General features: G+C 37.6%; 1 protein-coding gene and 2 long non-coding RNA genes across 5 annotated transcripts; 2 read left to right on the top strand and 1 right to left on the bottom strand.

Moving 5' to 3' along the window:
* Positions 1-481: 481 nt before the first annotated feature.
* Positions 482-22313, top strand: LOC146504043 (uncharacterized protein C14orf132). Of its 3 annotated transcripts, none has more exons than XM_085130727.1 (2): positions 482-703; positions 21409-22313. In XM_085130727.1, exons 1-2 carry the CDS (start codon positions 677-679, stop codon positions 21625-21627), a joined length of 246 nt encoding a protein of 81 aa, XP_084986853.1. In that variant the 5' UTR covers positions 482-676; the 3' UTR covers positions 21628-22313. The 3 variants fall into 3 exon arrangements, 1 of the variants encoding a protein (XP_084986853.1); XR_014868689.1 differs by lacking the exon at positions 482-703 and adding an exon at positions 14159-15780 and having other exon boundaries at positions 21409-21520; XR_014868690.1 differs by lacking the exon at positions 482-703 and adding an exon at positions 14159-15776 and having other exon boundaries at positions 21409-21516.
* LOC146504045 (uncharacterized) lies at positions 8967-9900 on the bottom strand. The gene is made up of 3 exons (XR_014868692.1): positions 9788-9900; positions 9657-9715; positions 8967-9363 (listed from the first exon to the last, which is right to left on the bottom strand). It is a non-coding gene; the product is annotated as an uncharacterized LOC146504045 (long non-coding RNA).
* Positions 9576-13271, top strand: LOC146504044 (uncharacterized). The gene is made up of 2 exons (XR_014868691.1): positions 9576-9663; positions 9771-13271. It is a non-coding gene; the product is annotated as an uncharacterized LOC146504044 (long non-coding RNA).
* Positions 22314-23451: the final 1138 nt, after the last annotated feature.

Raw genomic sequence — 23451 nt, 5'->3', positions numbered from 1 at the left:
TTTAAACTTTTTTTTAAAATTTTTAAACTTTAAACTTTGTTTTAGGACCTTTCAAAACATGTAAATGCATATTTAAATGTGTGCTGCATTTCAAAAGATACTAAACACAAACCAGAAATGGAAACTTTTGTTTATAGTCAAAGGTTTCCCTCACCCAAAGAGCCAAAGAGCCAAAAATACATTTTTAAGAGACATTATAACACAATAATATCCTATAACACATAGGGGAAATATTTATTATCTACATGATTTAATCACAGCCTGTGACTCTTTTATGGGGTTAAAAAAAACATGCATGTAATACATTCATAATTCAAAGATCCACCTTTGGGATTATGGGGTTCAATCCAAAGTAAGTTGTAACAGGAAGACGTGGAGTTTAGTGCCAAAGCCATATCAGCATGCTTTATGTGCAACATACGCATCCACAAAGGCAGAGAGAGAGAGAGAGAGAGAGAGCGAGGGGGGGAGAGAGACATGTATTGAGAGAAGAAACTCTTCTGTGAAGCATGAAAAGCATTCACAAGTACACTGAGTGAAGCACAGCAGTGCCGTTTTGAAGCCCTCGCACTCGTTTTTCTTCTCCTTTTATTTTCTTTGCTGTCAGCTGTCTGACTTCTACTTTAAAGACCGCCTTCTTTAGACGCTCTAGCTGGCAACCTTTGACCCCGGGATAATGGAATTATCACTGATGTCTGCACAGGTAAGGAAACAGAAATATGGTTATCCATATAAGCTCTCACTTTATGACTTTTAGAAGGATATTTAAAAAGTTTTTTTTTTAATTATTATTAAAGAGGAGATAACGAGATACTGGATCATGGTAGAAACTGATTGAGACAATGTGATTTTAGAAGAGAGCACTCCCATCAGGATAAAAATGTGTCATCATAAGACAAAGAGGTAACACTGTTATAATACTTACTTCCCCTGTAATGAAATGGAATTTCACTGTATTTTGTTTGAAATTAATATGTATTTATATTTACCTAGAAGTACTTAAAGGATGATTTGTTACCCTAGAATAGGGTACACAAATTATACTGTAAGAAATTTGAAGTACTGCATGAATTCTGGGCAATTTTGCTTAAAACAAACACTATTTACCAGTCTTTTGTCATAAGTACACTGTACTGGCTTAACCTTGGCTTCCATGTGTTTTACAAGCAAGGCGAAACCTCTGTCTGAAAGTTAAATTTAAACCACGACAGTGGAAGAAAAGAAAAAACCAAGTGAGAATCAGCTCCATCATTATAAAGTCACGTAGACCTTTAAATTTTTACAGGTATTTCTTTTCTTGTAAGCTGAAAAACAAGAATAGTCCTTATCACATTTTAATTAGTGAAATAAAAGTACAGAGACTAATAGAAAAACCCATCATACACAACAACATAATGAATCTAAAGGTGTAAAAAGGCAAAGTGAATCCACTCCATAGTACAGTGTACTTTTGATGTCAGATGGGGAAATATTACCATTAAACTGCACACTATTACTGTAGTAAATTTTAAAATATTTAAATTTCCTTATAGTATTGATTCATTTAAAGTAAAAACCTGATTTGTGACCTCCTTACTCTTACCTTTAAGAATTCGTAGGTAAATATAATGAAATTGTAATTTAAAATTAACATTGGAATTCCATTTAATTACAGGGGACTTATGCCTTTTGATGACCTTTATTAAAAACTGTTTATCATTTAGAACAACTTTGCACTCATTTACAGTGACCATGCCACCAACTTGCTACATCCACTGGATTCCCTGGCTGTAGTGGTCAAATGTTCATATGTTGTCCAGTATCAAAGCTTTAAAAGCCCACAGCCTGATCTCATAGTAATCAAGGTTTTCCAGACATAGTGTATTGTAGTGAAATTATTATAAAAGTAGACAAAGTACAGATCCCACACTGTCTACTTTTATCAGCCTTTATTATTACTTGGGAACTGTAGCTACAGTGTGTAGACTGAGTCACTGAATCATTAGAAAACCTTTTGTACACTGAAGAGTACAAAATTGCACATTATTTGTACAATTTTAGACAGAGCACACATACAGATATGAGTCAGAAGCAGTCTGTGCAGTAGCTTCTCCCAAAGTAGACACGCGAGCGAGGACTCACGCTTGATTTAAACAACTGAGTCACATCAGCGCTGCTTTTTTCCCGTCTTTCTGCCAATTCTTAACAAAGTGGAGTGAAGTATTCATGAGCCATACACTCATGTGGACTGAAATACAGTTGAGAACAATTTGGGGTACAGCTTTGTTCACAAAGACATCGTTGTCCATGAGGGTACTGCTCACATGACTCAAGCTGAATGCATATTCCTTTGCTGTATGTTGATTTGCCTTCAAGTGTTATAATTTAAAAAATCACATCACTGTCAGATATAGGGCTTTCCATTTTCAGGATGCATGAATGAAGCAGTTTTTGCACATCAGCAACTCAACATTTTACTTTTTATCCAGTGAAGCTTTCCAGTCCACTAAGTTCATTTAAAAGTCTTTCATTAAAACAGCATCCTTGCATGCTTACAAAAATAAGAACTTACTTGGACTTTTTTCTTTAAAGGTTAATACAGCAGCCTCTATCCTGTTACTGTGAATCATGAAAGAATATTCTTCTCTCATTTTTTCCCAGCCTCTGAATTATGATCTTGAGCTTTAGCTATAACCTGAGGGCAATGTTTTATGTTGCAGTAGTGACCCGTTTGGGTATTGGAGGGCTATAAAGCCTACAGATGTGTTTTGCAATATATCCACAGGCTTTTAAGTGCAAGCACAGTAAAACTCATATTATCACTGAATGTGCTCTTTGAGGAACTGAGTTACTTTTACTGTAGTGCTTTATTTGCAATAGGAAGCATCTATAGTGCATCTCCAAAGATGATTTTTAAATTTTCTCATAAGAAAATATTTGAGTAACTAGGCTGTCTATTAGCTTGTCTTTTTTTTTTTTTTTTTTTTTTAATAAAATCATAATTATTTAGTGGCAAGTATAAAATAGATACATCTTTCTTTATGTGGAGAGGATAAATGTACTTACAGATATGACGGATCATTTTTAAAGGATTTTTTTAAGGACTAAATAGTGTTATTGACACTTAGAAACCATTTTTTTTTTACATGTCTTTGGACAAAATGTAAAAAAAGATAGTGATTGTGACAACATTCATTCATAACAGACACAGTTTAATAGACTCCCGATGAAATATGCCACAGAAGTATTTATTTATCACATCTGAAAACCTGCTGTTTGGGGAAATAAATAATTTTTCCAATTTGTCAAAAAGAGCTTTCATATATCAAACAGTATGATGCTAAGGCACAAAGAGGAGATGTCACTGTATCACACACAGTAGTTTTGGAGATTGGGTGCCTATTTCCTGATGGGTACCCCGTTGTGCAAAGTCTCCTGTTACCATCTGCTTATGGGCACTAAATCAACACATCCTCAGTGCAAAGACATGCTCAAGTAATGGCAACAGAAGCTCAAAGCTTTTCCACACAGCTGGTTAGACTTTCTGCATGTGTTCTGTAGGTTAAAATATAAACTCTTTCAACCAATAATAAACACTTTTATATCCCTCAATTGAGTGGTAGTTCCCTTTAATTCTCTACTCATTGAGCTTCTCTGCTCCAGACGTGAACTCTGTCTGGCTGAAGGAGTTTGATGGAAAGCCTCATCTGATAGCCATCTGTTCTTAGATAGTTCATCAGATGTGCTCAATGTGTGGTCTTTAATCACCCCACACTAACTGTCAGTGTCGCAACATCATCGCTAACTTAACCCCACGCATCTCCAAAACTTTGTTAAGAAAAGAACGTCTTTTCAGGTGAAAGGCTCAAGCTAATGAGGTATGTAAATATAATGTTTCCACTACATTAAATATGGCACAAAATATAGTGGCAAAGAAATCAGTTTCATAATCCGCCTAATTTAAGGCTGACCTTTCAGAAGAGTTAAAGGAAAAAGGAAACATGTCTGTTTTTTTCAATATGTATTTGTCAAATCCTGAGTGTCCTTGAGCAACAAACCTCCAAGACTGCTCCTCTGTTGACCCTTTTCCTCTCTTTCAATCCCAACCCCCTTTTTTTCTTTCTGGGAGTGACTGTTAGACTGGTCTTAATTAAGCAATGCCAATCAAAGTGTGTGTGATGTAAATATAGGTCAGATTACCATCTGCTAAAGAGTTTATCAGATGCTTCGGAGCGACATCTGCGTAGCACACACAGCAAACTGGATCCATCACGAGCAGCTCGTTCTTCCAGTTCATCCAAAACAAAGAAACATGGATCAGATTTTCGTATTGCTTTATTTAACAAATAAGTTACCCACATCCATACAGTGATCTACACAGAACTACAGGGCTGTAAAGTAAAGCATGTATGTAGTGTATGTAATACTGAGAACTAAAACTACTAATGCATTTGCTGTTCTGCCTGAATACACATTTATGACCAAAATATGTGATCATACTTTTTTTGTATTTTGTTTTCAGCATTAAGAAGTTCCCTGTTACTGATGTCCAGTTGTCCAGTACTGAGGACAAGTAAAACTACATAAATCTAAGTAGTTTAACTGCAATCATATTTGATATTTTTTTAAAAATAATGATCAATATAGGACCACAATAGGAAAGGAATTAGTTTGTTTTTTTTAAGTATCACATCGTCTCTCCTGGAATTGAACCCCACTTTATTTTCAGGCATGATAATGACTGAGTGAAGGCATGCCCAGGCAGCACATTAGTCAAACAGCTACCACCCGTTACTTGACCTCCGTGTAAAGCATATGTCATCAGTATTCAGGGCTCACATCATCCCAAACAACATGGCTAAGAATGGCCTTAACAAATACGTGACATTGGCAGAATCATCGACTGCACATGTAACTGCTGGACACAAACTACAAAGCTAAAGCTGAACTTGCACAAGACATTTTTGTGTTATAGTGAATTTATTTATTTACACACACACACACACACACACACACACACACACACACAGAATATCTATCTATCTATCTATCTATCTATCTATCTGTATGTATATAAACTAAGTAAAGCTTTTTTTTTATACATAGCTTAGGTTTACCAAACTACATTTAGCTTACATTTTAGATGTTTGGTGTTGTTCATTTGTTTCAGTGTGAATTATTTGGTAGTCTGTGCTTTTAAAGTGTTTTCTCAGCCATGTTTTGTCAGCAAAAATGAGTGAGGAAGTTTGAAAGTGAAGCTGTATATAAACAGTTTCTGTAGCACTTACACTGGCGAGTCATGCATTTCTTTAATACCCAGACTTTCTATTTATCAGACGCTGAACTGCTGACATGAATTGTTGTGTAATATTTTGCTTTTCCACTAACTTTCTGACCAACTTCTACAACTTCTTGACCCCTACTGTGTAAAGGTAATAAAGCAGTACTTCATATATATTATGACAGAGCATGATCGTGTACTACAGAGCATGTTCTGTCTTGACATAAAGATGGAAAAAGCATTAAGCGTTAAGGTAGCATGCACTATAAATATGGAGCGAGCTTCCACAGAAAACTTCTGCAGTGTCTTATTTTTGTCTTGGTTCTTTATTTTTACATTTCCTTTAAACTAGTTTCCTTGATTTTAATATACTTTACAAGGTTTTTATGTTTTGCACTTTAAAAGTGTTTTGATTTTTTTATGCAATTATTATGTAATTATGTAAATCCAAACTAGCCCTTGTGTATGAAATGTGCCTACAAAGTTTCTTTTTTTTCTACTTTGTGTGCTTCACATTGTTTGGGAAGTCTTTCTCTTGATTTCAAAGAATGTCTGTATGTCGTTTAACATTGCATGAAGTGCCTCACGTGTTTGTTCCTTCAGCACAGGGTTGAGATAGCCTTGAGAAATAACTGAAGTCATGACAAATAAAGGCACGGAGGGGAGGACACATAAATGCCCTGCGGCGTACTATAACCTCTGTGATGCTTTATTCATTCACAATGGTTGACATGATAGATTAGTATCACACGTCAGACATGAGACAGGATGGACACAACTGCACATTGCTACATAAATAATTCAACTGTCAACTCACATTTCACCTTAGAAACTTGATAATTAACTTCTGATGAACAGTTCCTATTTCCTATCTTCTATTTAAGTTCAGACTTGATATATGCAATGAACATGTCATTGCCTAAATGTATGCTTTAATATATATATATATATATATTAGTGGTGCAACGACACACAAAATTCACGATTCGGTTCGGTTCGATACTTTGGTGACACGGTTCGATATTTTTTCGATACAAAAAAATGTTCATGCTTTTTAATTTATCATTTATTAAAATTATAAATATATATTTTAACTCAAAAGTACAGTTTTTAAATTTAATGTTGCTGAAACAACAAAATAAAAAAAATAAATCTGATCGAGAAATTACTCATCTTGGAAAAGAGAGTTTATTACAGAGAAATGGCTCTTTCCAAAATAAAAGCTATACTATACGCTTCTTCTGGGCTATATTCTCAGCAGCATATTAAACATGTTAGGTCCCCATAAGGAGAATCACGTGCTAACGGCTGTCTAAATGACTCGGTAAAGTATGTAGCATGCGTGCTTGTTGTTTTTGTCTGCTTCCACTTGTCTTTGCGCTAGGATGATGTCGGCGTAAATGTGCAGTCATATTCGTTGTGTTCCCACTAGTGCTGTCAGCGTTAATCTCGTTAAAATGACATTAATGCCATAATGCAGCAAATCTCCGTTAACAAGTTACCGCGGATCGCCCCGTGCGTGGCGCTAGACGGCATCAACACGTTAACAAGCTAACTGCGCTAACGCACTAGTTCCCACAAATTGAGCATTGCGTGGCACATCCGACATACTGTTTTACTTTTGTCCATGACGCGCTTACCATCAGGGTCATGCTTCACATGAAAACCAATATAGTTCCAAACGCCAGATCTGAATGAGGGTGGGGGAGGTTCAATATCGGGTAGCATTGAGGCAGTAACCATGTTGCAACGAGCTTAGCTTCTGTCTTGCTAGCTTGCGCTGCGCTCAGTGGATCTGCACTCGACAGTGCAGCCTAGGCGGAGTAGTCGAACGCAGATCCACTAAGCGCTCAACACAGACAGCATCGTCAGAAGAAAAGTTGATAAAATAAATAAAAAATGTATTGTTCGATACATATGTGTACTGAACCGAAAGCACTGTATCGAACGGTTCAATATTGATACAAGTATCGTTGCACCCCATATATATATATATATATATATATATATATATATATATATATATATATATATATATATATATATGAGGGATTAAAGTGGATTTGACAGGTGGGCTGATCATAAAGTAATGCAAAGCTCCTGGAGATTTGTGTACAGGCTGTAATCAGCTGTGCTGTTACGTCAGTATTCACTGCTCTTTATGGACTCGCCTAACTGACTTCAAAAAGATATAAGTAGATGTTTCACAAGATATATGGCTGATTTTCAACCCCTAGACACATGAAATTAATATAAAGTTATTTATTATTTATGTAACTTAATATTGACCATGAACATCACAGCCTGCTCTGCACCAACCCAACACAGTGCATTACTGTAAGCTGTACATCAATACTGCAAACTAAATAGTTTAGCCTGCATTAAACTGTATCAGACTCCCTAAAACTTTCATGCAGCCTTTGAATAACTCAAAATTTAGATATGTCAATTTGATATAAAAAAATTAATAATCACAATGTAGAATCGAATATCTTATTTAAAAACTATAAATAAATGAGGGCATCAGATGTAAGATTTAAATTTCCTTACTTTTGAAAATAAAAAATAATAATCTTTCTACCATATCCTCAATCTTCACCTCTCAGTGTTGCACTTCTTTGTCTCCCTGGGAAATTCAGACTTTGGACATTTTGTGACAAATTGCAAAAATGGTTTGGATGTTTGGTGATATTTTTTGAGCTGTTCGAAAAGTTTCATTTGAAATTACAGCCCATAAAAATGTTACTCCTTTTATGCTCACTCCTCTTCTGTAGCACTTGCTATTTATTGATGCAGAGCTTCATTTACATCTTCACCTGGAACTTTGGATATGGAACAATTGATGTATTAAAGGTGTAAGTGGACCATGTTTTGTCATTATTTTCTTATTCCTGGGCATGTATCAAGATGCTATCGTGCTGGAAGCAACTCCTGGCTAGAGCACATGGAAAAAAGCAATCATTCGACAGTGTTATGCATTAGACTGTCTAACAGTGTTCTGTATCATTCTGGTCTGCGTTTATTCACATTACCGAGGCTTTAAATTTTAATGCAGTGACGTATTTCATTCATTTTCTATGATATCTTGGCAGTGTAGTATAATCTCCGGTGCAATATTTCAATGTTTCCTTTTATGTATTACATTATAACTTGGCTTCATACAACCGTCAGAAGCATTCCTGATAAGGTCAGATGACCTATGAGGTAACACGTTCAGTAACCCATGTAGATGTGATTCCATGCTCTTTGTTACATGGCAGTGTGACTTGGTTGTTCAAGTGATAACAAGACCAGGATTCACGATGATGGTTGAGTGCAGAGGAGTTCACATGGCGTGCTCCCTGTGAACTCCTCTGCACTCAACCATCATCATGAATAGGAAAATGACTAAAATACAAACATAATCAGATTATATAATCAAAAGGAAATGACTGACTAAGGAACTAATGTTTACGGTATAAGGTATATTGCATGATACCTCATTGTAACACTGATGAAGCGCCAATGAATCAATACAGGCTAGGTATTGAGTGAAGTATTATGGTTATTATTAATCAGTGAAGTATTATGGTTTTTATCAATCAGAAGATCTAGGAATGCTACAGGAGCTGATGGCAGTAATTAATAAACACACACAACACAAAATGCTTTTGCAGGTACCATGTATTTAACCGAACCCCAAAGAAAATTAACAGGAAATGAAAAGGAAAACTTAAATAATCACTCCTGCTGCAGCTATTCAATTAACCAAAAACCCAGTGAGGGTGCACAAAACAACTAAGCAAATTCTTCCGGCTTATACCAAGCAATATAGAAAACAGTTCCCCATAAACAACACATGTTGACATCAAAAACACTGATCCACACTGAAGTCCATGAGTTTTATCTGAATGTCCATGAGAGATGTCCAAGCGCTATTGTCCATAAACGGGGGAATGGTGTGTATGAGTGTGAAAATCAGTATATTTGGAAAATGGGGACAGAGCGTCGTCTTTGATAGCTTCCTACCCAACCAGTGGAAGCTTCGATTGCGGAATGAGTCCTGCTCCTAGCCGCTCATTGGCTCGCCATCCTTTTTCATACCCGAAAAGGGTTCACCTGGCCTGCATTAAATAAACAAGGCCAATAAGAAATCACAAGAATAATACAAAAATGTCAGCCAATTAAGCTAAAAACATTAAGTTATTCTTGTTCCTGTGTACACAAATAAACAAACAAACAAACAGTATATTTAACCGATAAGGATTTAACTGAAACATTTCAACTGCTATATACATACTATATAGCTTCACAGCACTATGTATTCAACAAATTCAATCAAATTGTTTGGACCGGCAGCAACCAATTAGCGCCAGCTGGTAGCAATACAAACAATCAATTAAAAGTTCAAACTCACCAATTCCGTTCTGTTCAGTGCACAACAACACTATGGCTCTGGCTCACAGTAACCAGCATCTAAGTTGCATAAGTTAGTGGGTGTTAAAAGAAGCATTAAAACAGGGAAAGCAAGTGTTTGCCAATACAAACCTGCAACAGCTCTGTCACCTGGCTTGCCTCCACGCATCTGACAGGAGGAAGCCGGGACAGGCTTACTATGACCCACATGCCGTCCGATTGGCTGAGCAAAGTCATGTGGTTGGAGTCATGTACCTGCGATGCATTCAATGGCAGGAATAAGTGCAGGAAACAGATTTTACTCTGGGTTACGTCATACATATATTTTTATGTATGAGGTTGAATTTCATAACTTATTAATTAGGCAAAACGAAATGTTGTCCATGTTCAAAACTGATGAAAATGGTTATTTATAAATCATTGATTAAAGTCGGGGAAAATTGTTTTACAAGAGGCAGCACAAAAAATTTATTGGCATTTTGTTTTTCTTGCTAAAAAGCAAATGGAAGACATGACATAAAACACAAGTCCCAAGGATTTTATCCTTCTGCAGTACAGAAATTAAATACAAACCAGCCATTTAAAAAGATTTGTATCTACTGTATGACTGAATTTATTTTGGCTTTTTTATTCATTTTTTATTGCCTTTGATGACTTTATGTTGTCCTGACTTTTTCCAACCAGTTAGCAAAGAGATATTGTCATTCACTGTATGGTTAGTTCAAGGCACCAAAATACTTGGTTAGGTTATGGTTTGGATTAAACCACTTTGGTAATTACCAGTGATGAGTACATGCATGTGAGGGAAAACAAAACAAAAAAAACAGTACATGGGTGTTACATAGAAGCTGAAAACTAGCAGCTGCCTGTTAAGGTTTACTTGCTACGTTTGTTGTTGGTTTGTTGACCCATCTGTCAACCCCAACCTCCTCCACATGGACTTACAGTTGTGGTCAGAAGCTTACAGCCATGTTTCACAGGGATGAATATCATAGTAAGTTTTAAGGATTTCTTTGCAATGTTGTTTTTCCAGGGTGGAATGATTTTACAGTGTGTCTGTAAAGGTTCTCAGTCATCCAGGTCATCGTACACCGTTAAAAAAAAAAATCCTAAAAAAACCAGTAATATTCCGGCAGCTGGGGTGCCAAAATGATACCATAAAATAACAGAAAATAACTTTCTCATGAAAATACAGTTATTTTCAGTAATGACAATACAGTTTGTTGCCCTAATTTTACATGGGATTTTGCCTTTTTCACGTGCTTTTAAACATTAAATTAGGAACATTTTAATGTGATTAAACAATGAAATTACCTATAAACAAGGTCAATGAATGCGGCAATATGAATAATAATACTTAAATGTACAGAAATATACAGTTAACAGTTGGTTTAAATAATAATGGATTGCATTCATATAGCGCTTTTTGAGACCCTCAAAGCGCTTTACAATTCCACTTTATAATTCCCCTCTGGCCATCACCAGTAGGTGGTAGGTGAAGTGTCTTGCCCAAGGACACAACGACCGAGAGTGTCCGAGCCGGGGCTCGAACTGGCAACCTTCTGATTACAAGGCGAACTGCCAACTCTTGAGCCCTAAATAACAATAATAATAATAATAATTTGATGTAAAAACAGTTTATAAGAATCATTCTATATATTTTTCCATATCATTACATCTGAATTTAACAGTTCAATCTTTCAAATAACGGACAAATATTTGTGAAATTATGATACATTTGTGAATGTATTTTAACAATATAAATATGCATGTGTACAGACAAATACATTTAAAAACAAGAAAATTATGTTTTATTACATTTACAGTGATTTTAGGTTAATTTACATTTGAAATGTAAAATCACAGTCTATTTATGTGAATTTAATGATATTCTAGAAGAACAGTACAAAACTGTAAAATACACAGTAAAATACTTTTACGATTTTTTTTTTGCAGTGTAGTCTAAGGAGCTTAGAAAGAAAAGCGTCTGGACTTTTTTAAGTTGCTTGACGACGTTTCACCTCTCATCCAAAAAGCTTCTTCATTTCTAGAGTCAAATGGTGGAAAGTCCCAGATTTAAGCCCTGTGGGAGTATCCCCCCCGAGAGGGACAAAAGGACCGCCTAAAGATCCTCTACCTAATCACATGAGCCAAGATGTGAAAATGGGTGTAGGTCACGATCAGCCAAGGTTTTGGGTAAACTCATTGTGAAACCTAGCCCCACCCTATCATGTGATTTCCTGTGGTCAGATGGCCCAGGATGTGAGAAAATTATACATACAGACACAAATAATTATTGATGATAATTATTATTGTGTTTGTAAACTTCTCATCACAACTGTATTTGCTCTTATCATATTTAACTGATAAATTCAGTTAAATCCTTTAAACCTTTTTTGCAATTGAATGCGTAAGTGACATTAAGTTACACTACCTATACTGTATGTGTGTGTTTGAAGCACACAATAACTGAGTGAATGCTGCTCTTTGTTTGTCAGTCAGGATTTGAAGCCTCCAGCAAAACTAAGCAAAGATTCAACCAGCCATAAGAGCAGGCTCTTCTGCAGAGTACTCGCACTTGCGTCATCTCTTTTTTTCTTTCGCTCATCTTCTTGCTCATTTTGTTTCTTTTCCCCCTCTCCTCGCACAATTGCTGCTTCAATTCTTATCATGAATTCATTCATTCAAAGTTCGCCTTAGACATTTCTTCTCATCACATGGCTCATTAACTTATAAATTATGGAAATTATTTTCAGCTGCATACTACATTTTGATTTAGTTTGCTTGGTGTCATTTATTTCAGGGCAAACCATTATGTCTTGGGTGTGATTTAAATTGAACTCAGTTAAACTAGGTTGTCTCAAAGGCTCTAAGGCTTGTTGCAAGCAGGAGACAATATCAACAGGTCTGTAAAACTCTACAAATGTAATTTAATGATTTGCATATATTGTATCTTTTTGAGTTTTTATTCTTTTAATCACAGAATAATAAACCAGTACCGTGGCCTCAGAACCATAAGCCACTCAAACTTGCTTTACTACTCCATTTGATTATTTATTTATTTAAATTATCTTGTGTAGTAAAACTGAGACTTGTGATTAGGTAAAGTTGGGTGTGCTCAGGGTGGTAGCTGGTAGTAGGTGTGAGTGTCAGCATGAGTTGATAATGTTAACCCTGATGACCTGTCCAGGTTATACCTCACCTCTTGACCTGACAGCTGGGATAGACTCCAGATCTCCCAAGACACTGAATTAGAATAACATGGATAGATGGCTGGAGAAAGACTGTGTCAAAGAACTGGTTCATTTTGAATATTATTTTCTTTTCTATGCATCTCTGACATTTTTTAAAATAAGCATTTCCATCACTGAACAAATATCAGATTTATTATTAAAGAATAACATTGTGTAGCCAAGAAGTACATTTTTAGGTAGAAATGTTGGTTTATCAGATATAAATCCTCTATAGATTGCATGTTTAAAATGCTCTGGATCATGCTAACTAACCTGTGCTTATTAGCGAGAGCATCTTCTGTTACAGAAGTGTTTTGGGGGGAGATTCTACAGATCTAATGTATAGATAACATTATAACATTCCTTATATAATAAAACCATGCCTAGTGAGGGTACAGAGCAGTCCAGAGCTAACTGTGCAAACGGTATGAATAAAGAATTAGCTAAGCATCATTTTCATCTGTATTTTCTTCCCCTTCCTCTGCTTTCACTGCCTGTAATTTTATGACAGATGTTTCACAAAGAAGATGAACAGCTGGATGCTGTGAGGCTGTTTATTCACCCTTTTATTTTTCTCTCTTCTGTCTCTCCTTCTCTCTTCCCCTTTTTCTTCCATCCATGTTTTTCTCTTAAATAAGTACCATATGGACCAAAGATCCCAGTCATGGCAATATCTAACCTGTCAAAGGTGAAATGAAAACATAATCTTCCCAGTCTTTAAAGATATTGCATATAAAGCTGAAACACACTTTAAATATAAAGATACACTACGTCTCTGAAGACGAATATCTAATAAAACATCTGTGAGTATGGACCTCTTTATTCTCTACATCTTTTTTCTCTTCACTTCAATCCCCTCTAATTTTAGATAACTGTGCACTTTCAGTGATTGATGAATGCGTGTTTCTGCAGCATATGTGTGTGCATTCATTTGTGTCTTGTGTGTACATGAGTGTGGGAATACAAAAGGCACTTTCTCTATCTCCCCTCAGTGTAGAAGCACATTACATAATTTTATAAACCATGCCTGTCCTGGACACATATACATTTACACGTGTATACAACCACACAGTCACACAGAATAAAGGTTTATATCTACACAGGCATGCATTTCCTGCACCTGTTCATTTAGAACAGAGACAGGCAAATGAATGCCAACACATATGCTCATGCAGAAACATAAAGGCTACACATGTGCTTCCTCACTCTAAGCAACAACAGGATGCACATGCAGGTGGGCACAGAGAGTAGACTCAAATGCCAACTAATTCTAATATATATAGATATATCTCGGCAGTACTACAAGTCCTTCAGCACTATATGCTACATCATCTAGGGAGGGATGATACTATCACGCTATGAATCAAGAGAGTAAAGTGATGCACAGGGGAACAGGGAGAGATGAGAAAATTCATGAAAGGATAGTGGAGGAAAAAATTGCAGGTTAGATGATGTGAGAAGGAAAACAAAGCAGCAATGTGTTAATTTTATGGGTGATATCACTACATTTGAAGAGCGAGAAAGATGTAGAGGAGGTCAAAAGCAGGGCATAAAGATTTGTAGAAGCAGAGGCAGAAGTCTCAGGCAAACATCAGGATAGAGTTAGGAGGATAAAAGTTTACATATTACAGCGTGATGGGTGGGAAGTGAAAAGTTAAGAGGCAGAAGACCTGCTCTGATTCTTGTTTCTTTATTTCTCTGCAAACATCTTCTCTTTCCATTCCTTTACTTGTATGTTTCTGTTTTTAGGCTTATAACTAATAATATAGTAATTATTTGTGAATTATTAATTAAGCATTAGTATTAGTGGTGCAGCAGTTAGCAGTTTTGCCTCACAGCAGAAGGTCCTGGGTTCAAATCCACTGACCTTTACATGTGGAGTGTGCATGTCCTGTCTGTGCCTGCATGACTTCTCTCTGGTTACTCTGGTTTCCTCCCACAGTCCAAAGACATGCATGTTAATTTAACTGGTAAATCTAAATTTGGCCGAGTGTAAATCGTTGTCTGTCTCTCTGTGTTGGCCCTGCGACAGACTGGTGACCCGACAGCTGTGACATGCTCCAGACCCATCTTAACCCTGAACTGGATGAGCAGGAGGCACTGTTGCTGTGTATGAATGCAAATATTTGACCAATCCTTTGTTCATGTGTTAACAAAAAGTACGGCGGTCTTAAACAATGACTGAGACAACTTACACGTTGAGACAGTTGTCTTCTGCATGGATTCACAGAGCATGACACACACAAGCTGCTATCTTACACACATGTTCTCTAATTTGTGCATATGGCTTCACTCGTACATGCAGATGAATGCTGTTAATATTTGTACACGAGCTCCAGAAATGCCAACATGCATTTGACTAAGCAAGCTGAGTCGAATGCCGAGTGCTCACAGTGCCGCTGGTTCAAATCTGTTAGTGGATGCATCTCAAGTCGTTCATACCTCTGCCCTACTGCTCTTCTCATTTGCGGCTGAACGACATCATTTTTCACTTTTCTCGCCGTCAGGGCTCTCCTTCACTGATACATAAATAGTCTGTCAGAGTGAGGTTAGAAACCTCCAGCTCAGCTGTTTCGGAGATGAAACCACTCCCACCCTTACTCACGCACAGTTTTACATCCATACTCTCACAGTGGGATCTCTATAGCTGTCACACACACACATGCTCTCACAGTGTACACTCATCTCTCACTTTCACTGGAAAGGATACCTCTCTCTCTCTGTCTCTCTCTCTCTCAGTGTATACTGTGTCTCTCTCAGATGCAGTTAGGTCTCTCATTCTGATGAAGCGCAGCTCCTCTCTGTTTCTGGATGCACTCTAAGTCAGAGCGTAGGACGAGACAGACCGCATCCTAAGAACTGGTTTCTTTCTTTGCATACAGCCGGCAGTAGGTACAGCTCTCTGTTTTCATACTTTCTTTCTAGTTTGTTTGTCATTATATGGTGTGTTTTAGATACATAGATTTTTGTATAAGGATTCATGGAATCACTTGGAAACTTTTAATCACTCGTATGATCTTAATGGAGATTGCTCTTGGTATCAAAAGCATGACAAAATGTCCCGTGCATCAGATGCAAGGCATGTTAAACTTGGACGAATTTACAGACACTTACAGAGGATCAAGCATGTGTAAGGTGCAGTCTCAAATTCAGTATCCCAGCAGCTTTGCACTTGACTTGTTTTGTTACTTTAGAGCGTTTGAGAGTAAACAAGAAGGTGATCTGTATTTTCAGGACCAGCAACAGGCTGAATATGATTGTCTATTTCTTGAGAGTTAGATATGCATTAAGATTATGTTTATTTATGTATTTTTAATTTAGGGTTCTATTTAGCTTTTTTCTTGACTGAAGGTGTGTTTCTATTACTGCTAAATCACTTTTTCACTCTGAGTGTGATTGGTGATTGGTATTTCTTCTAAATGTGTGTGGTCTGTAACTAAATCTCAGTTATCTGGTACTCAGTCCGTGCGGTATCCAGTTAGAAGAGGATTAACCTCACTTATTATATGACTTAATTTGCCACATTTCTATTGCAGTTATATCATACTGATCAAGATAAAGTTATATATCAGCGTATTTGTGGAGATGAATTCTGCAGATGAATTTAAAGCTGTTTTTTATACCACGTCTACTATAGTATAGTGGCTAAAAAAAGAAAGCAAAACAGTGAGTTAGATAAATCCAATATTTAACAGAAAATTAACTGAAACAATTCTGATATGGTTCACGATATACACTCAATGTCTTTCTTTAGATTTTTTTTATTTACAGTTTGCAGTACAAGCTTACGTTTTTCTAGATCTTAAAATGCACAATTCAGAAATAAACACAGTAGTTTTTAGCTGGAGACACATACAATTCTGAGATTGGGACACAGTGAAAATGTTGAGCTAAAGTGTGAAAAAACAGCACTTAAAGTAAAACTATGAAGATGTTGTAGCACTGAAAGAGGTCACTTCCTTATATAACTTTAATGTGACTGAACAGATTGCTGCCTTTTCACACTGCTCAGTGCAGTGACTGTAAGCATGTTGTGTGAGAGTAGATGTGTGGTTAAGTGTGTGTGGCTGGTTGTATGTAAAAACACTGCTGAAAAGTATTGCATTTGTAGTACAATACTGCAGTGGATGTCTTTGGTTCACATCTAAGAGCACAGCATTTGCATTTGCCGCGGTTCATTAATTCATTAATTTGTAACTCATTTGCCGAATCCTTTCTTGTGTTGCCACAGGCTTTTAATATCACGTTTTCCATCCAAAGACTGAGCTTTTTTGCTCAAATAAACAAATAAAGATAAAATGAACAAACAAAAAAAGAAATGAACTAAAATCAGAAATTAGATCTTAATGTGTTAGCACCCATACAGTACGACCCGACTTCCACTTTCAGTTGACCACGCGGAGTCATAGCGTACAGTATATATGAAACTATTTGAATCAAACTGTGTCATCCTAAAAACAAACTCATTATATCTTTGGATAGTTTGTCCTCCAACCATGTGGTGTAATAACACTTGCTCATGCTGCTTTTCTTGATGACCTTTTCCTTTTACTCGCAGAATGAGACACTGCCTCTGGGCACAGACTTTCTAATGAAAAAGTGAGCGATTTCACCGCTCCCACTGTTACAGTATGCTTTGCCTTCATTTTATGTATACATACATATACAGTGGGGCAAAAAAGTATTTAGTCAGCCACCGATTGTGCAAGTTCCCCCACTTAAAATGATGACAGAGGTCAGTAATTTGCACCAGAGGTACACTTCAACTGTGAGAGACAGAATGTGAAAAAAAAATCCCATGAATTCACATGGTAGGATTTTTAAAGAATTTATTCGTAAATCAGGGTGGAAAATAAGTATTTGGTCAATAACAAAAATACAACTCAATACTTTGTAACATAACCTTTGTTGCCAATAACAGAGGTCAAACGTTTACTATAGGTCTTTACCAGGTTTGCACACACAGTAGCTGGTATTTTGGCCCATTCCTCCATGCAGATCTTCTCAAGAGCAGTGATGTTTTGGGGCTGTCGCCGAGCAACACGGACTTTCAACTCCCGCCACAGATTTTCTATGGGGTTGAGGTCTGGAGACTGGCTAGGCCACTCCAGGACTTTCAAATGCTTCTTACGGAGCCACTCCTTTGTTGCCCGGGCGGTGTGTTTTGGATCATTGTCATGTTGGAAGACCCAGCCTCGTTTCATCTTCAAAGTTCTCACTGATGGAAGGAGGTTTTGGCTCAAAATCTCACGATACTTGGCCCCATTCATTCTGTCCTTAACACGGATCAGTCGTCCTGTCCCCTTGGCAGAAAAACAGCCCCATAGCATGATGTTTCCACCCCCATGCTTCACAGTAGGTATGGTGTTCTTGGGATGCAACTCAGTATTCTTCTTCCTCCAAACACGACGAGTTGAGTTTATACCAAAAAGTTCTACTTTGGTTTCATCTGACCACATGACATTCTCCCAATCCTCTGCTGTATCATCCATGTGCTCTCTGGCAAACTTCAGACGGGCCTGGACATGCACTGGCTTCAGCAGCGGAACACGTCTGGCACTGCGGGATTTGATTCCCTGCCGTTGTAGTGCGTTACTGATGGTGACCTTTGTTACTTTGGTCCCAGCTCTCTGCAGGTCATTCACCAGGTCCCCCCGTGTGGTTCTGGGATCTTTGCTCACCGTTCTCATGATCATTTTGACCCCACGGGATGAGATCTTGCGTGGAGCCCCAGATCGAGGGAGATTATCAGTGGTCTTGTATGTCTTCCATTTTCTGATGATTGCTCCCACAGTTGATTTTTTCACACCAAGCTGCTTGCCTATTGTAGATTCACTCTTCCCAGTCTGGTGCAGGTCTACAATTCTTTTCCTGGTGTCCTTCGAAAGCTCTTTGGTCTTGGCCATGGCGGAGTTTGGAGTCTGACTGGTTGAGGCTGTGGACAGGTGTCTTTTATACAGATGATGAGGTCAAACAGGTGCCATTCATACAGGTAACAAGTGGGGGACAGAAAAGCTTCTTACAGAAGACGTTACAGGTCTGTGAGAGCCAGGGATTTTCCTTGTTTGAGGTGACCAAATACTTATTTTCCACCCTGATTTACGAATAAATTCTTTAAAAATCCTACCATGTGAATTCATGGATTTTTTTTTCACATTCTGTCTCTCACAGTTGAAGTGTACCTCTGGTGCAAATTACTGACCTCTGTCATCATTTTAAGTGGGGGAACTTGCACAATCGGTGGCTGACTAAATACTTTTTTGCCCCACTGTATATGTGTGTGTGTATATATATATATGTGTGTATATATATATATATACATATATATACATAGTTAGATTTTCTGTATGATTAGATTGCATGTTGATATGATAAATTTCTCCAAACCTGCATTCACTTGTGAAAAATCCCAGGAGGCAGTTTTAATTAAATATAGATATTAGATGGCGTCTGTGGGCACTCACAAAATTTTCTCATGAATTATGCTGCCACATCTTAATGGTTGCAATGTTTTAAATTCTTGCTTTTTTTCAAGGACGGTATGAAAACATGCAGCTGCTTTTGGATAAGATGAGACAGCTGGGAATGAATGATCGTGTATATTGGAAAACATCATCATACTGTACATACGCTGGATTTATTATGTACACTACAAGCTCTGCGATCTGCTTGGCTGGGACATGTAGCCTAAGCTCTGCTTGAGCCCCATGTGATCAGTGGATTTTTATGCATTGAAATCAAGGATTAGCTGTTTTATACATCATTATGTTCAATATTTGGATTTGTTTGGCAGTTTTTTGTCTTTGTGCCTAATAGCTGGTCAAAGAGTGATGAGATACAAAGATAGTTCATGCCAAAAACTAAAATAAAACCAAGCAAACATTAAATCTTGTGTACTTTATCTGGTGTGAAGACAGAAGAAGTCTTACTAGTTAAAAGTAGCAGGCATTTGAACCATGTTCTCATGTCATGCTTCAAATGACTCTTTGCTCATTCCTCAAAATTAGCGTTTAAACTTCACAAAGGCAAAAATATCCGCTCCCTTGTACAGAAAGCATATTCACTAAACTCAGCTTGAGTTCTCTTGTAAATATTCAGTGATAACGACGTGAGTTCTTAAAAACAAAAAAACCAAAACGTCTGTATGAGTGAAATTTGCCCTGAAGTCACATCTGGAGTTAGGTCGTAGAGAGGGTAGACGGGAACATAAACGCTGCCTGAGAAGCTCTTGGGGTCAAACTGAACCTGATGTTTGAAACATCCCAGAGCCATAGCTGTGTTCACAGTCACAAAGGTCTGACCTCAGCTGCAGTCACAATGACGCAGCGTCAGAAACATTTATTCATCGGATGAACGTGACATTTGAAGGGGATAGAATAGGGGATGAACGTCCCCTATTCCAGAGGGGGTGATCGCAGTGATCAGAAATAAATAACAAACTAATGAGTATAGATAAGAAGTAATGTTTAGTTCTTAAAAATATACTATTGTTCAAATAAATGAACATTTCCAGTCACAGTCAGATCTGACTCACCTTTTTGGACAGTCAAGTTTGAACATTATGTTGCTCAGCAATCACAGAACAGCTCCTTAACTTGCCTAAATACCTACAAGTCCAAGAGTCAAACTCAGCTGAACTTTTCATCTGTCAGGGTGAAAACTAGAATTATTAATGGTCACTGGGCTGTCTGTTTGTATCGCAGACTGTGCAGTCTCTGCTTTAAGAGTATAAGACACCCTGTGTGGTTGTGTTTGGGTGTTCTGGTGAGTTTGTGAGAAACGTTACAGCGGATTACATTGATGCATCCTGAGTTTCAACCTCGTGTGTGTGTGTGTGTGTGTCACACCTCCGGGATGAATAGTGACAGCAACATAACCTAAGCAAGTGGCTAAAACTTGAGGTGGCTTGGACCTCATGTGTGTAAATGTGTGCGTAGGGCTGGAAGAAGAGCTTAAACATACATGAGCGTGCGCTCGTATTTCTACGAATACTGGCTGCATCTCTTTCCTGTCTGATGGGATAATATGAAAGCCCACAGAGGACAAACACCTCCACCTGAGACTGAAAATGGGATTCATTTTGTGCCTTGTTTGCTTTCTGATTTTCTCTTTCATCCTCTTTGTGTTTGCCTCTGCAGCTTTTAGTAACGTGAAGCATGTGACGGACTGTTAATCCGTCTGAGAATTAATCCCTTTGAGATGCTGCGTTCTCGTCACTGTACGCTACAGCTCTCCTGAGACCAGGAGCAGCTGTTTGTTTAACCTGAACAGCAAATATCATTTTCCAGTAGTGCCTTTCATCAGTGTATTATTTATGTTGTGCTGAAAACGGTGCTCACTTGCAATATTTTTCATTTTTATAGCACCAATTCATCACTACATTGTAGGTTAAAGACCTTAAAATATTACGTACCAGATTAAAACCCTATTTAATTGCATATTTAACCTTGTCATTCGTTTTGTTGCACCTGACTTTATTAATCACCCAGTTTTCTTTTTCTTTCTCTACTTTCCTGGCAGCAATTCCCAGCTGTGAGCGGCGCCTTCATGGATTCTCCGTACAACGGCAACACGTCCTTGCAGACGTCCACGTCCAACCTCAACGCCGGCTATTCGCGGCCCTCGGAAGCCGAGGATGACGGCAAAGTGTCCAGTGACACCATTTGGCTGTGGATTGCTGTCCTGGCAACAATTGGCAACATAGTGGTGGTGGCTGTGGTTTGTGCCTGTGCCTTCTGACAAAGTAGAGGAGTGGAACAAAAAAAATTCTGCTGCTGTCGGACATGGCAACTCTTGTATATTTTGAAAATATATTTTCTCTAGAAATGTTGTAAAATAGCATTACTTTAAGACTGATCCCATGGATTATTTTTCTTTTAAATGTAAGCATCAGTTTGAGTTTTGCAGGGGAATTTGCATGGGAGTCTTTATTCCCACAGCCCCGTCACCCCACTCCTTTTTCAAAACATAAAATCAGCGATCATATTGAAATAATTAGCTGACAGAATCTTTCTGTTCATTTGTACAGTTCAACAACCACAAAAGGAAAGCAACAATTAAGGTTGTGATATATGTTGGTACAGAAGTTCACTTTAACGTAAAATGTGACAAAATGGCTCATTGGCCAAACTCAGATGACGTGCATGTACATCATGTAGTTTGTTTCACATTTCATCTGACTGAAGACCCAGAAAGTTACACGATGCAGGAACTTTTCCCTTTTTTAAAATTTCCAAAGTGAAAACTACATATTACGGTTAAAAACAGACCTTTGTTCCCTTATGCAATGCACAGATTTAAAGACATTTCTGCTGTTACCCTTATACTGCCTGTTTCTAGAATGCTTCATTTGAGAGCACTATCATAATTCATTGGTTTCCTTTGTGTGTAACCTGTTTAATATGCATTAAAACCCATGGCTATGACTCAGTTTTAATCCTGTGCACTTCTTTGTAAGCAGTTCTGATTATTAAAGGCCACAGAAACTTGTCCTCGGGCTCGCCCTTTAAAGCTGAAGGACTAAAAGTGTCACAGGGATGTTTATTTTAGCCTCCGTGCAAACAGTGTATTAGCATTTTCTACTAGGCACTGCTACCTGAGCAAAATAGGAAATTTATTATTTATGAGTTATTCATTTTAGACTCTGGACAGAATAAAAGCTATGGTCCTAAAATTGTAGTAATATGCTTGCACGGGTCAGTTATTATGTAAACAGATTTTGAGCTGGTTACTCTGCAGGCTCAGCAGAGGTCAGCGTCACAACCACAAAGGATTAGATAAGATCAAGAGCCTAATCTCTTACGGGGAGCAGAAGCCAGAAGGAGGTCAACTGTTTGAAGCTTCACACTGATGAGTTAGTGGTCAGAGGTTTGAGCAACCAGTGCACCGATGAGTTTTTATTTTTATTATCAGCAAACATACTGCTGGAAACCTGCACAGTAATATGGTTACTGTGATATGACCCATTCCTCTGTGGATTCACATTTTGATGCCTCAAATTTCACTCTTTACATTTAGGTTTTCTCTTGGCTTTCTGGAGTCAAGAGTGTAAAGAGTGTTATTTTTATCTTTATGGATGCGCCTTAATGGGAGAAACTCCATTCATTCATTCATTCCCCCCCATGGTGCTGGAGCCTATTCCAGCTGTGATAGGTTAAGAGGCGGGACACACCCTGGAGAGGTCACCAGTCTAATATCTACTAATACCTGCTAAAATAGTTCCAGACTGATACAAATGAATTCATTCAGTGACTAAAACTGGAGCACAAATGTCTTACATCACTAAAAATGCTCCAAAAGGCACCAGGGAGTCAAGGCCAGTTTATAGTGACTAAAATGAAGTGAAATGACCCGTAGCAGGGAGCTAGTGGCAGTTTGGGTAACTATTGCTTAAGAGAGCCAGACTCCTACTGAATCATATTTAGGGACATTTTAGAACTTAAAGAGAACAGTTAATAAAAACAAAATTCTTGACTCTACTTCTTGGAAATTAGATGATATATTGTGCATATTAACATTATGTGTTTACAATGTATAAACATTTGTTTTTGGGTCGGAATGTTA

The sequence above is a fragment of the Neolamprologus multifasciatus genome, chromosome 14 (genome assembly GCF_963576455.1).
Source record: "Neolamprologus multifasciatus chromosome 14, fNeoMul1.2, whole genome shotgun sequence".
Taxonomy (NCBI): domain Eukaryota; kingdom Metazoa; phylum Chordata; class Actinopteri; order Cichliformes; family Cichlidae; genus Neolamprologus; species Neolamprologus multifasciatus.
Note: the sequence above shows the minus strand (reverse complement) of the source record. Positions and strands in the feature narration are given on the sequence as shown.

Excerpts from the sequence above, each read along its gene's own strand:
- LOC146504043 (XM_085130727.1), top strand. The coding sequence starts at position 677 with ATGGAATTATCACTGATGTCTGCACAG. Across the intron at positions 704-21,408 it reads TATCACTGATGTCTGCACAG|CAATTCCCAGCTGTGAGCGG; the intron begins GTAAGGAAACAG and ends CTTTCCTGGCAG.